The sequence below is a fragment of the Choristoneura fumiferana genome, chromosome 10 (assembly GCF_025370935.1).
Source record: "Choristoneura fumiferana chromosome 10, NRCan_CFum_1, whole genome shotgun sequence".
Taxonomy (NCBI): domain Eukaryota; kingdom Metazoa; phylum Arthropoda; class Insecta; order Lepidoptera; family Tortricidae; genus Choristoneura; species Choristoneura fumiferana.
In genome coordinates this window covers 14,254,792-14,267,919 of record NC_133481.1, presented here as the reverse complement: position 1 = coordinate 14,267,919, position 13,128 = coordinate 14,254,792, and the positions used below count along the sequence as shown (strand labels likewise).

General features: G+C 39.4%; 2 protein-coding genes across 2 annotated transcripts; both read left to right on the top strand.

Moving 5' to 3' along the window:
- The first annotated feature begins 47 nt into the window (after positions 1 to 47).
- LOC141432147 (uncharacterized) lies at positions 48 to 4,681 on the top strand. Its single transcript, XM_074093602.1, has 2 exons — positions 48 to 363; positions 4,106 to 4,681. Exon 2 carries the CDS (start codon positions 4,106 to 4,108, stop codon positions 4,679 to 4,681), a length of 576 nt encoding a protein of 191 aa, XP_073949703.1. The 5' UTR covers positions 48 to 363.
- Positions 4,591 to 8,323, top strand: LOC141432148 (uncharacterized). Its single transcript, XM_074093604.1, has 2 exons — positions 4,591 to 5,245; positions 7,802 to 8,323. Exon 1 carries the CDS (start codon positions 4,683 to 4,685, stop codon positions 5,178 to 5,180), a length of 498 nt encoding a protein of 165 aa, XP_073949705.1. The 5' UTR covers positions 4,591 to 4,682; the 3' UTR covers positions 5,181 to 5,245; positions 7,802 to 8,323.
- Positions 8,324 to 13,128: the final 4,805 nt, after the last annotated feature.

The window sequence follows — 13,128 nt, the reverse complement described above, 5'->3', positions numbered from 1 at the left end:
CCGCCATAGTCTGACTAAAATATAGAATTACTAGCTTTTGCCCGCGGCTTCTCCCACGTGGAATTCGGTTATCGCGCGCTGTTCCCTCGGGAACTGCATTTTTCCGGGATTAAAAGTATCTAACGGTTTTTATTAAGTCGTGTCTTGTGGTCGTGTCGGTTCAGTCGGTTTTGTTTTTGGAGTCTTTTTCTATGGCACAAAGTAACTTAACACTAAACACTAACTAAATGCTTTTATTTTATGAGAAGCAGAAATCAATAAGTCCAATAACATCAAAAAGAGTACTACCTAGAGAGACAGTTCCAATTAGTTAAGTACTTTTAACCGCAGCGTTTTTCTAAGGAAGGGACCTATAAACAAACAGTAAGTATTTACAGTGGCTGCTGACTGCTATTGTTTAGGGTCATCAGTAGGTAAACTTGTAAAAAAAACAAGTCCGCAACTCTGTTCTTCAACCCTAAATAGTTGTGAGATACATGTAATACCAAGTCGGTTGATTTATTCAGTCCGTACTGTCTGCTAGAAGTGCCTTAGAGTTTTGATGATCGGTCAGTCAGTCAGTGATGAGTGACAAAATTAAGAAACTTATATGACTAGCTATAATTCTTAAACTAGTGGCTCAATTTGAAGGAAATTTCAAAACATATCGTGTTTATACAATGCCTGCTTGGTTACTAAAAATTCAGGCTTCTAGTTTTATTCACACCAAATTTATGGGGGGGTCGAAAATGGCCTGCTTCGAGAAAAGGATGTCGGCTGTGCCGCTTGTTTCCTTGGCTTGGTGGCCGTACCGTTCCTACCGTGCCCCCAGATATTATTGTTATTAATTAATTTGCTCACACTGATGATCTTTTGTGAATTGTTTAAAGAGATTTTTTCTGAGAGTACAAATTAGGTACTTAATAATTATCTGAGAGTATAAGTTAATGATTATCTATCTATTATAAAGTTTATTATTATCTACCTATCCTATAATTTATCCAAAATCAGTGATTTATTGCTGGCATTATTGTAAATACAACTTATTAAAATCTTATCAAATCTTGAACTACCAAGGTCAATCAAGATATATACTCAGCAGCACAAAATTTGGCCCTCTACATACTTTATAAACATACTTAAAATTACTTATGACTGTATACATTTGAGGGCCAAATTTTTAGCTGCTCAGTATATTGAAATATCTGTAGCAATTAATATGACTGAAGCACATGACTTCAACAAGTTTTTTTTTTATATTTAACTTGCAACGTTCTCGTATGTTGGACCTATGTATGTGCGGGTCAAATCTTGCAACCTAAGTTTGACCCAACGCCGGTGTTCAGATTGACTTAAAAATTAGGCATACTTATGTAAGTCCGGTGACAATACATGAATCTGGTAGTGAAATTCTGGTGGTCCGAACAGGATCGTCTCCAGGGGCTGGAACTCTTCAACAGTTAATGGCATGACTTGAAATTTGGTATGCCAATGTAGTTTGGATGATAGTGCAAGGTACAGTCAATAAAAATGTACAATTAGCAAGAAAAGCTTGTATTAAAAATAAATAATAATACAAAAAAAAAAAATAAATGAATATTATGGGACACTTGACACCAATTGACCTAGTCCCAAACTAAGCAAAGCTTACTATGGATACTAGGCAACGGATAAACATACTTATAAACATAAATACATATTAAACATCCAAGACCCGAGAACAAACATTCATATTATTCATACAAACATCTGCTCCGGCCGGGGATCGAACCCGGGACCTCAAGCTTCATAGTCAGATTCTCTAACCACTTGGCCATTCGCTTGTCTAAGTGACATTTTCAACTAAAACTTATTGCTAAAAAAGTTTTGAGATGCAATGTTATAACAATACTTAAGTTAGTTATTTTAGTCAGTACCAAGTACCTACTGAGGGGTGTCCAGTCCATAGAAATCCTGCATGGCGTTAGGGCTAGCACTATGTTCAATTAGGATTACTATAGTATAGTATACCCGTAGACGCCTGATGTTGATGATTATGCGATGGCCAAGTCACTTGTGTGTATTAAAAACAATTTGGCTTACTCTTTATTTGAGAACTATAACATGTATTTTTCCACGGTTTTAAAATAAGCTGCAAGTTGATGGAAATCGAGTTCTATGGACATCCTTCAGCACCTACTGACTAAAAACAACCGACTTGGTATATAACATTGCATCTCAAAACTTTTAGCAATGTATGGCGGGATGACTTGGACGCATATCAAATAGAGTGGCAGCCTGCTCCGAGCATGCTCTCGATAGGGACGAGCGGCGGAAAGAGGGGGAGGCCTTTGCCCAGCTGTGGGACTCTTTAACAGGCTATTATAATAAAAAAATGAGCCAACATGCACCATAATCGTTGCGAGATTTAAATATTTAGCACTTGTACTACTGACCCTTAGTCTAGAAGAATTAATGTACCTATATCTACTAACAAAACTATAGATTAGATTTAATCTGCAATAAATAAATATTATTATATAAGAACTGCGTTGCGCTAACTAATAATAATACCTAATGTAACACCTTCCACAAATATGTACATGACTTTACAATGAAATAAATAAATATACCTAAACTTGGAATATTCCGTAAAAAATACGAAATCCTTAGAAAAATATTACTTATTTTTTTTCGTAATGGCTACGGAACCCTATTTCCGGCGTGTCCGACACGCTCTTGGCCGTTTTTTTTTAAATATTTTAGATGGGATCTCATCACTTTTTGTAGGCAGTTTTGCAACTTTGGCCGTGTCGATATCTTATAGGTACTCGATCATTTTATGCGGTACACTAAAAGTTGGGAGTTGTGACAGTTATAAGGCAATTCCTTCGTGGCTCATCTCACATTAGCATACATTGCAAATACTATTTTAGGCAAGTGGATCACTGATGTCTCCTGGGTCGCGGGACAATAGCAACATTAAGAAGCTGATTGACCCACTTATAACTTAACAAGTTAATTTTAACTCTTAATACTAGGTAATTAAGAGTCAACCTATATAATACATAAGTTCAATAAAGTTATTGCTGTGTAACTTTGTACACAATCGCATGTATTTGGGTCAATCAAGTTTGTTGCCATGGTAACGTCTCCTGAGTTACGGGTAGAATAACAAACACTAAAAAGCTGATTGACCCATTTGTATGGGATTACAAGCTTACTTATGCAGCTTTTGTAACTTTGAAACGCAACTGAAATTGCAACGTTTTGAAATTTTCTATGCCTGTATAATAGGCTGAATAAAAATTAATTAAGTATATTTAAAATTTGGTCTTTGGTTTTGGTCTGCTAGAAGTGCCTTAGAATTATGATGACCGTAAGTCAGTGAGTATGTCAGTGACAAAACTGAAGAATTTTGACATGTAATAGTTCTTAAACTGGGTACGAGTACATGTTTAAATCGAATGTTATCGATAATATATGCGCGCTGCCGTGCCGTGCCCCTAAATAATCTGTACCCTTAGTGTAAGTTTTCGGTTACAAAATACGTCTCGATCGCGAACGCTTTAAAATCTCAATTTGTATGGAAACACGAACAACACAAACGTTCCGCTAGAGGCGCTGTTTGTGTTTTCATACAAATTAAGATTTTAACGCGAACGAGAGTTGTGCAATCACGTTTGTGTATGGGATGTAATAAGACTGAAGACCTTATTCACTTTCTTGTGGAATGTGATCAGAATGAGGAGATCAGAGTCAGGTATCTGGATGGTATGGGCTTGTTCAATGGAGGTGTAAATGTAATTCTCAGTCGACCGCTTTCAGAAGAAGCGACGCGAATTTACAGATTTATTGGACGGGCCTTTGCATCCAGAGACGTGGTTTCAGTGCAAGGGAGTGTAATATCTGTCTGTAGTGTGGTATATATCTGAGGCTGACATAGTCACATTTGGTTTACTAAAGCCACGTTGAAAAAAAAGAGTAAAAAAATAAATAACGCGAACGCTATCGAGACGTATTTCGTAACCGAAAACTTACACTTAGGGTACTGCATCGACATCCCGGTCGTGGGAATCGTCTCCGCAGGAAGGAACTCGTAGTTGGCACAGACGCGAATCTGGATGATTAATATGATTATTTTCAGATGGAGGGAGCCGCTACGGAGTCCAAAGGCCTGGTGATAACCACGCGCGGGCTCGGGCTGGCCGCGTGCGACCTGTGCTACGTGGCCGCGAGCGCCGGCGTCGCCGCCCCCGTCTACGCCATGTATCGCGTCTTCCTCGGAGTGGCCGAGGCCAAGCTGAATGCATGCTCGAAGCACTTGGAAGGGCCTATGCGCGCCTTGCAATATGAGTACAAAGTGACGCCGGACATGCTCGACGCACCGCTGAGCGTCCCCATCCTGCCGGCGCTGATCAAGCACATCATCGACGCTATCGACGTCATAACCGTCGGCGGGACGACGTACTGCCCTTTCGCCGCGGCGCAGCAGCGGTACGCCGCGGGCGAGATGGACCCGCACCCCCGGGAATCTCTTGCTCAGCAGCTTGCGCGAGACGGTGGTGACCCTGTCCTCTCCGGAGACGTCGGTCTGGCAACGACATTGGTTCAAAACGCACTGTCCGATACCGGGCGCCGTCTGGGACGAGGACGATCTCCTGAAGAACGCGGACGAGATTATTCCCGAAGGGTACGACTGGAAGAAGGATTTAGAGGGTGACATGTGGCCGGTGCACATGTTTCTGATTTCGATGCAGCAAAAGTATCCGTCGATGGCGGCCGGGCCCCTGTCGCCCACAGGCGCGCGCGTGAGCCTGGCGGCGCTCATCTCGAACGAGATGGAACACTTGCACGCTCCGCCGCGCCGCGCCGGGGAGCCGCTGCCGGAGTACTGCGGGAGGTGCCACCCGCGGGGCACCAACGGGGAGCCCTACTACAAGGTCGCAGACGCAGAGATGCCGGAAGTGGAAGCCGTGTTGGGACAGGTGGCGCTGCTGGGGGAGGAGCCCGCGTGGGTGTGGACCGCGCCGCCCGAGCTGCAGCAGGCTTACGAGGTGCGGCTTGGCGCGAAGACCAGGCCAAATTTCTTCAACGACAGCTACTCGATAGCCCTGATGAGAGTCAATCAGGCCATGCTGTGTCCCCCGGCCCGCGGGGGTGGAGGGGGGCAGGAGGCCATGAAGGACCCGGAACCGGAACTTGTAAAACGTGCGATCTGACCGAAGCATGTACCGGGATATAGATCCTCGACTGGATGGCAAACAAGCAAGTGGGTCTCCTGATGGTAAGAAAAGCATCATTTATTTAAACTTAAGCTAAAGAACCTATATTAAATATAATGACCCGGATAACTCACGTCTTAAATCGAGTTTAGCTCGACATGTTTCAAACATGTCGAGCTAAACTCGATTTAAGACGTAAGTTATCCGGTCGCTTGTCACGGTCAGCTAGGCACTACAGCGCCAGTAGATGACGTTAGTGTGCAAATTCCACGTATTTTATTTTTTTTTGGAATGAAATCGTGGATATTTTTATAAAATAATGTACATACCGCCAATAGCGTGAAATTTGTGATATATCGTACCAAGTTTCAGATGTATTTTAATTTAGAAAATACTTTCACTTGATCGCTGCAGTTTCGACTGCGATATTTTCGCACACATGCTTGTAATTTGTTGTAAACAGAAGTCTTTGTTAATTTTGCTCTCATGATCAAAGAGCAGATTGGCCTAGTTGCATAAGGCTAGAGTTTACCCTATCCTCAGCTTAGGAAGTTTGGGTTCAAACCCGTTGTAGGAATTAACTTTTTTTTGTTTTTTTTTTATTGTTCTCAGTTAATGATGTTAATATTTTTTGAAATGTGTAGCTAAAAATTTATAAGACCTAATTTAGGCACAAACATTTTTTAAAAAAATTTTAGGTAAATCTGAATATGCACAGCACAACTATGAGACTTATAATTCCTCACATCCACTCAAGGGTTGCTTGGTAGAGATCCCTTCGAGGGATAAGTTCGCCTTTACAAAAATCGAGGAAACCGAATCACGTTACAGAGTGGAACCCAAGTGGAACCTTTTCATATTCAATTGCGCTGTGATTTCTTTGGCAAGTGTATGGGAAGTCAACATGACATTAGTAGCACATAGGTTCCACCCTGGTACGTGACTCAGTTTCCTTAACCGTAACTCAACGATTGTTTATTTATTTTTTATTTACAATACACTTTACATACTATGAGAAAATTAGTCATAATCATTATCCCTATACATTATACATACCTACATACAGAGGCCTCCTCTCACAATGAGGGCATGGGCGTTATTTTCAACGCAGGCCCAGTGTGAATTGAAATATAGCACACACCATTAATTATATAGCAGGTGTGTGTACGTTTCTTCATGATATTTAATTGGTTGGGTAGTAATCGAAGGCTCTATTGAACAACAAATAAAAAAGTCCATCACTAAGTCAGTTTTTATTTATTTATTTACATCAGTCAATTAATAATAATAATAATAATAAATTTATTTCGACCAACTCGGATCATACACATAGAAATTAAATAGAAATGAAGAACAATAAGATTACATTACATATACTAAGTGGGCAACACATGCAGCTGGTTCCAGTGGCACATAAATGGACCGTCATTCCGCTCAGAAACTGTCTTCAGGAGGCTGTTGGGGCTGCGAGTGATGCGCTGCAGCAGCGAGGCGACCCGTTTCCGCATGATTGCGTGAAAGCCGTCTGCATGCGCCTCCGCGAACATTCCTGACGCGCTGCAGCGCCCCGGCAGCCCCAGCAGCATTCTGAACGCGTTGTTATATTGAACGCGTAGGGCGCTGTAGGCTTTTTGAGTATAATTGACCCACAGGCTGCAGGTATAAAATGACTGGCAGTATGCCTTAAACAAAGAAATTTTGACGTTTTTAGTACACCTGGCAAACCTACGGATCAACATATTACTCCTCACCGCCAGCGCCCTACGCTCTCGCTCTATATCCTTACAGTCGCTAAGTGACGCTGTAACCCAATGCCCCAGATATTTAAACTCCTCGACTACCTTTAGAGGAGTGCCTTCGAGTTTTACTTGGGGAATACGTGGATAGCTCATTGTACCCGCCTTAAACACCAGCAACTCACTCTTTGAGGCATTATATCTAAGGCCGTGGGCCTCAGCGTATCTTTCATATATGACTAAAAGATCTTTAATGGCGCCTATTGACGGGCCCAGCAACACCATGTCATCTGCGTAACTTATATTATTAATAAATTTACCTCCTACTGAGCATCCGACCATAGTGTTGCTGAGCTCATCAATCAGCCGATCGACATACAGGCTGAAGAGTTTGGGTGACGTGAGCCCACCCTGTCGTACCCTACACTCTGTCCTGTATGTGTCAGATAACGAGTCAGCCCACCTTACCACGTTATTTTGGTGACCATACCAGAACTTAAACATTTCAATCAACTCACTGGGTAACGTGGTGTCCTCGTACAGTTTTTGCCATAACTTACTATATGACACCAAATCAAAAGCCTTGGACAAGTCAAGAAAACACGCGTATACGGGTGTTTTCCTGTCCGTGTAATATCGGACAGTATGCTTGAGACAAAGAACTGCCGCTTCCGTGGAAAGCCCGGCTCTGAAGCCGAACTGCGCGTCATTGAGACACATGTGCTTGTCCAGTTGTTTGTCAAGCATACTGTCCAACACCTTTGCCGTAATAGTGGCCAATGAGATGGGTCTATAATTCTTAATATCAGAGGCGTCTAATTAAATTAGCCCACATACTCAATACTCAATATTTTATTGCTTTTCCACCATGTATGGTTACAGATGTTACAAAGAGATTATGTGATCATCATGGACCCTGTTGGGCATAGCAACATACAACCACTGCTGAGTGCCTCTTGCATTTTCACGCCACTTTTCCAGTCTTGTGCCAGTCTCGTACACAGCTTACCAGCCGACAATGTATGTTATGACAGTGTTTTTCACTCTGTAATTAAATATTTTATTATGAAAATAAAACATATTTTGAAGAAGCATATTTTGTCAAATGAACTTTTCTCTGAACTCCAAAATTACCGAGATATGAGGCTCAAAAGTTAGTCCGCTACCAAGGGGCTGGGGACTTGAAAAAAAAAACAGTAAAAATATCTGTCCTAAACACCTACGGTCATGGAAACTGAGACTTTAGGCCTCCCCCATATTTTCCCGTGTTGCCAATACTCGCCACGTTTGATAAGCGGGTTGGCGAGCGTAGTAAGTATATGATGTGAGGTTGCTTGGAAAACGCTGCTGCCAATCTTCTGATATTATCCCTCAGCCGATTCCTAAGGTACCCACGGGGGGTGGTGGAAGTTGTATCTCTACTGTACTTACTTTTTAATTTCCTTATAATGCGTCTTTTTCCAGACCAGAGTATTGATGCTTTATTTATTTTTTTCGCAAAGTTCGTGGCTTCATAGTTTCCAATGTGAATTATAATTCAGTTCAATACTTGAAAATATAACTGCATTCACATTATAGATTATAGATAATGATAATCCCGCCAGTTTCGATGACAAATTACGATAATTTAATTTAGGAAAAAATTACTTCATTAGTTTACAATGTCATGACAACCTCGGTTTAAAGATCTTTATTTCTCAAAAGAATAACAATAATTCACTTACTTGAGAAAGAAATATTACATGCATAAACTATTAATCTAAGCTAGCGAGCGTAAACATTAACACAATCGCAAAATCATAAAAGTTACAATTTGCCGGTAGGATTATAAAAAGTACACAAAACAAATTCGATCGCTCTCTGCTTAGGAGCGCGATGCGCTGTGCGGTGTGAGCGCAGTTTGACAAGATAACAGTTTTACAAAGATATCTATATATATAAAAGAAGAAACTGACTGACTGACTGACTTATAGATCAACGCACAGCCCAAACCGCTGAGCCTAGAAACTTGAAATTTGGTACAGAGGTTCTTTTTATGATGTAAATGAGCACTAAGAAAGGATTTTTAGAAATTCATCCCCTAAGGGGGTGAAATAGGGGGGTGAAGTTTATATGGAATTTTCTCATTTCTGGACTTAGAAGTATGAAAATAGGTGTATAGGTTCTATATTACAATTAAAAATTATCTATCTAGATGAAATGGATAAAATTCCCCCCTAAAAGGGTGAAATGGGGGGGTAAAGTTTGTATGGATTTTTTCTCATTTCTGGACCAAGAAGTATGAAAATAAGTGCATACGTTCTCGATTACAATTAAAAATTATCTGTGTAAGTGAAATGGATAAATACCCCTCTAAAGGGGTAAAATGGGGGGTAAAGTTTGTATGGAAATTTTTTTGGACTTAGAAGTATAAAAATAGCTGTATAAGTTCTAGATAACAATTAAAAATTATCTGTGTAAGTGAAATGGATAAAATTCCCCCCTAAAGGGGTAAAATGGGGGGATAAAGTTTGTATGAAAAATTTATCCTTTATGGATTTAGAAGTATGAAAATAGGTATATAAGTTCTCAATTACAATTAAAAATTATCTATCTAGGTGAAATGGATATAAAATTCTCCCCTAAAGGGGTAAAATGGTGGGGGGTGAAGTTTATATGGAATTTTCCCATTTCTGGACGTAGAAGTATGAAAATACGTGTATAAGTTCTAGATTACAATTAAAACTTATCTGTCTAGGTGAAATGGATAAAATTCCCCCTAAGGGGGTAAAATGGAGGGGTAAAGTTTGTATGGAAATTTTCTCATTTCTGGACTTAGAAGTATCAAAATAGGTGTAAAAGTTCTCGATTACAATTAAAAAATATCTGTGTAAGTGAAATGGATAAAATTCCCCCCTAAAAGGGTAAAATGGGGGGTAAAGTTTGCATGGAAATTTTCCCATTTCTGGCCTTAGAGGTATGGAAATAGGTATATAAGTTCTCGATTACAATGACAAATTATATGTCTAGGTGAAATGGAAAAAAATCCCCCTAAAATGGTTAAATGGGGGGTAAAGTTTGTATAGAAATTTTCTCATTTCTGGACTTAGCATTATGAAAATTGGTATACCTACTTACAGGGTCCTGATTAAAAATAAAAATGATCTGCGTAGGCAAAGATAAAGAAAGAAGAAGTAGCTTTCGATTTATTAGGGGGGGAGTTTCTATGATACTTCCTTATTTCTAGACTAAAAATATAGCTGGTCAAAATTTAAAATGATCCGTACCTATGGTGTTGGCGAGTTCAATAGGGGAGGGGGTTTTTCATACAAAATGTACAACTAAAATGTGGAAATTAAATTGATATTTTAAATGATGTGTGAAATAAATTTGCAAATAATTGTGCAAGAATTATGCAGTAGGTACCTAACTTAAAAATTACTCATTGGATTGTGCATAATAAAATCAATAATATAACTAATATAAGCGTAATTTTTGTGTGATTATCCGTTCTTATTTATCTTTTACCTAATTTACAAACTATTATGTGTAGCAGAGTGGCATGCGTTGAGCAGATGAGCGGGGAGCGTCAGCAGGCGAGAAATAATACAGCCAGGATATCACGACATCGCTTTATATATTAAGCAGATATTGAAGCTGGACAATACTGATTCGATTACACTTGATATGAGACGATGAAGTTCCACAAAACACTTATTAGACAAAGGACAAGTCGGTTTAACATGCTCACATCACGGACGGAGGAAATGAACAGGAACAGAGTCATTTGACAATTATGACAGTATTGCCATAGCCTAAATCCATCAAAATTAAGACCATGACATACTCATGTGTTGCCATATTTAACCGCAATGCTATAAGGCTTAACATTCATTAACACCACCCCTTAAGCTCTTATAACATTGATAGAGTCAACCAATTAGTTTGACAAAGTAATAACAGAAGACACATACAACATGACATGCCTAAACACTTAACTAATTTTGACATAAAATCAAGTCACAACAATACATCTATAATATTCATGCCATCCAAAAATTTATGGTGCCTCATGGAACTTAAAGGTTTGGTCAATATATCAGCAACCATATTGTTAGTTGGCATGTATTTAATTTTAACAAAACCTTTCTGAATTAAATCTTTTACATAGTGGTACCTAAGGTCAATGTGCTTGGTTTTCTTGTGACAATATTCTTTTATTTCTAAGAGCTTGTGTGCACTCTGGTTATCATTATATAATAATATATCAATATTATTAGCTAGAAATTCAGAGATAAAATTCTTAATAAAACACAACTCTTTACATATGTCACTGATAGCTATATACTCAGCCTCAGTGCTAGAGAGAGCCACACAGCGCTGTTTACGTGACTCCCAGCTGATGTTGTTCCTACCTAGCTTCACTATGTAGCCAGTGTATGACTTACGGTCTACACTGTCATTTGCCCAATCTGCATCTGCATAAGCGGTTATGTTAAAATCACGCGTTCTATAAAAACATAGACCATAATTCAACGTTCCCGCTAAGTACCGCAAAATGCGTTTAGCTGCTAACCAATGCGTATTATCAAAGTCATGATTAAATTGGCTTAACTGACTACATGCATATGCAATGTCGGGCCGAGTACAGATGGACAGGTACATTAAACAACCTAATAATTCTCTATACTTGTAAATCTTATCATCCAAACAATCCAACTCTGGTTTATGCAATTTAGAATTAATTACCATGGGCGTAGAGACACTTTTACAGTTCTCCATGCCAAAACGCCTTAACAATCTCTTTGTGTAGTCTACCTGGTCCAACTTCAAAACGCCTTTAGCTCTATCACGAGTCACATTAATTCCTAAACAATTTCTTAAGGCTCCTAGATTTTTAATTTCAAAATTACATTTTAAAAGCTTAATTAATTCATTTTTAGTTTTCATGTCATTACTAAATATATAATGGTCATCAACATATAGAGCAATTATTGTCAATAAATTATTATTCTTCTTGACATACACACAGGGTTCACATTTGTTTTGCATATAGCCATTATTTGTCAATAATTGATGTACTGTCTCATTCCACATTCCACATCCTACTGGCTTGTTTAAGACCGTAAATGCTTTTGTGCAACAAACATATCTTACTGTCATTATTTACAAAACCTACAGGCTGCTCCATATAAATAATTTCATTTAATTTACTGTTAAGAAATGCTGTTGCAACATCCACATGATCAATATCCATATTCAAGTCATTGGCTAGGGAAAACAAAATACGCATAGTGCTGTGGCGAACTACAGGAGAAAAAGTCTCATTGTAATCAATTCCTCTCTTTTGTGAGAAGCCACGAGCAACTAATCGCGCCTTAAATTTATCTTTACCTGACGTATCTTGTTTTACCTTGAAAACCCACTTACACTTGACGATATTAGCGTCCTTAGGGCGATCTACCAAAGACCACACTCCATTTTTAATGAGCGCGTCATACTCTTTTTGCATAGCACTATGCCATTCCTCACTACATGAAGATGACATAGCTTCATCATATGTAAGTGGTTCAGTCTCACACTGAGCCAACAAAGACATATCATAACTGTCATACCTTGAAGGGGCCTTGCAGCGAGTACTGCGGACGGGTCGTGGAGTGACAGTACCAGAAACATCTGGACGAGTCACAGGGATCATCACAGGAACATCTTGCCCTGGATGAGTCTCCGCCGGATATGACATGTCAGTCACAGGAACGTCTTGCCCTGGACGAGACAACACCGGATGTGACATGTCGGTCCCAGGAACATCTTGCCCTGGACGAGACACCACCTCTTCCCCTTCACGAGACACCACGTCCGCATCCGAGGCACTGCTACACTCCCGAGCATCATGCCGGGAACTCGTGCTAACATCCTCTTCATCACCTGTGCAGTACTCAGGATCTGATGATGCTGAAACCACAGACAAATCATTACAATTTGACTCTATATGCTCACTTATCCTAGGAGCCTCACTACTATTTAAATAATTCCTATTAGTAGTATCACAGTTATCTTTAAAATCATTTGTAAAAATAAAATTTGGTGTATAAGGTGTATAAGTATAATCATTAAAATTGTATAAAATATTATTACTAAACTGTCCATTCATATCCTTTAAAAAGGTTTCCTCTAAAAATACTACATTCCGTGAATAAATAATTTTTCTAGGTTCAGAAAGGTCTAGA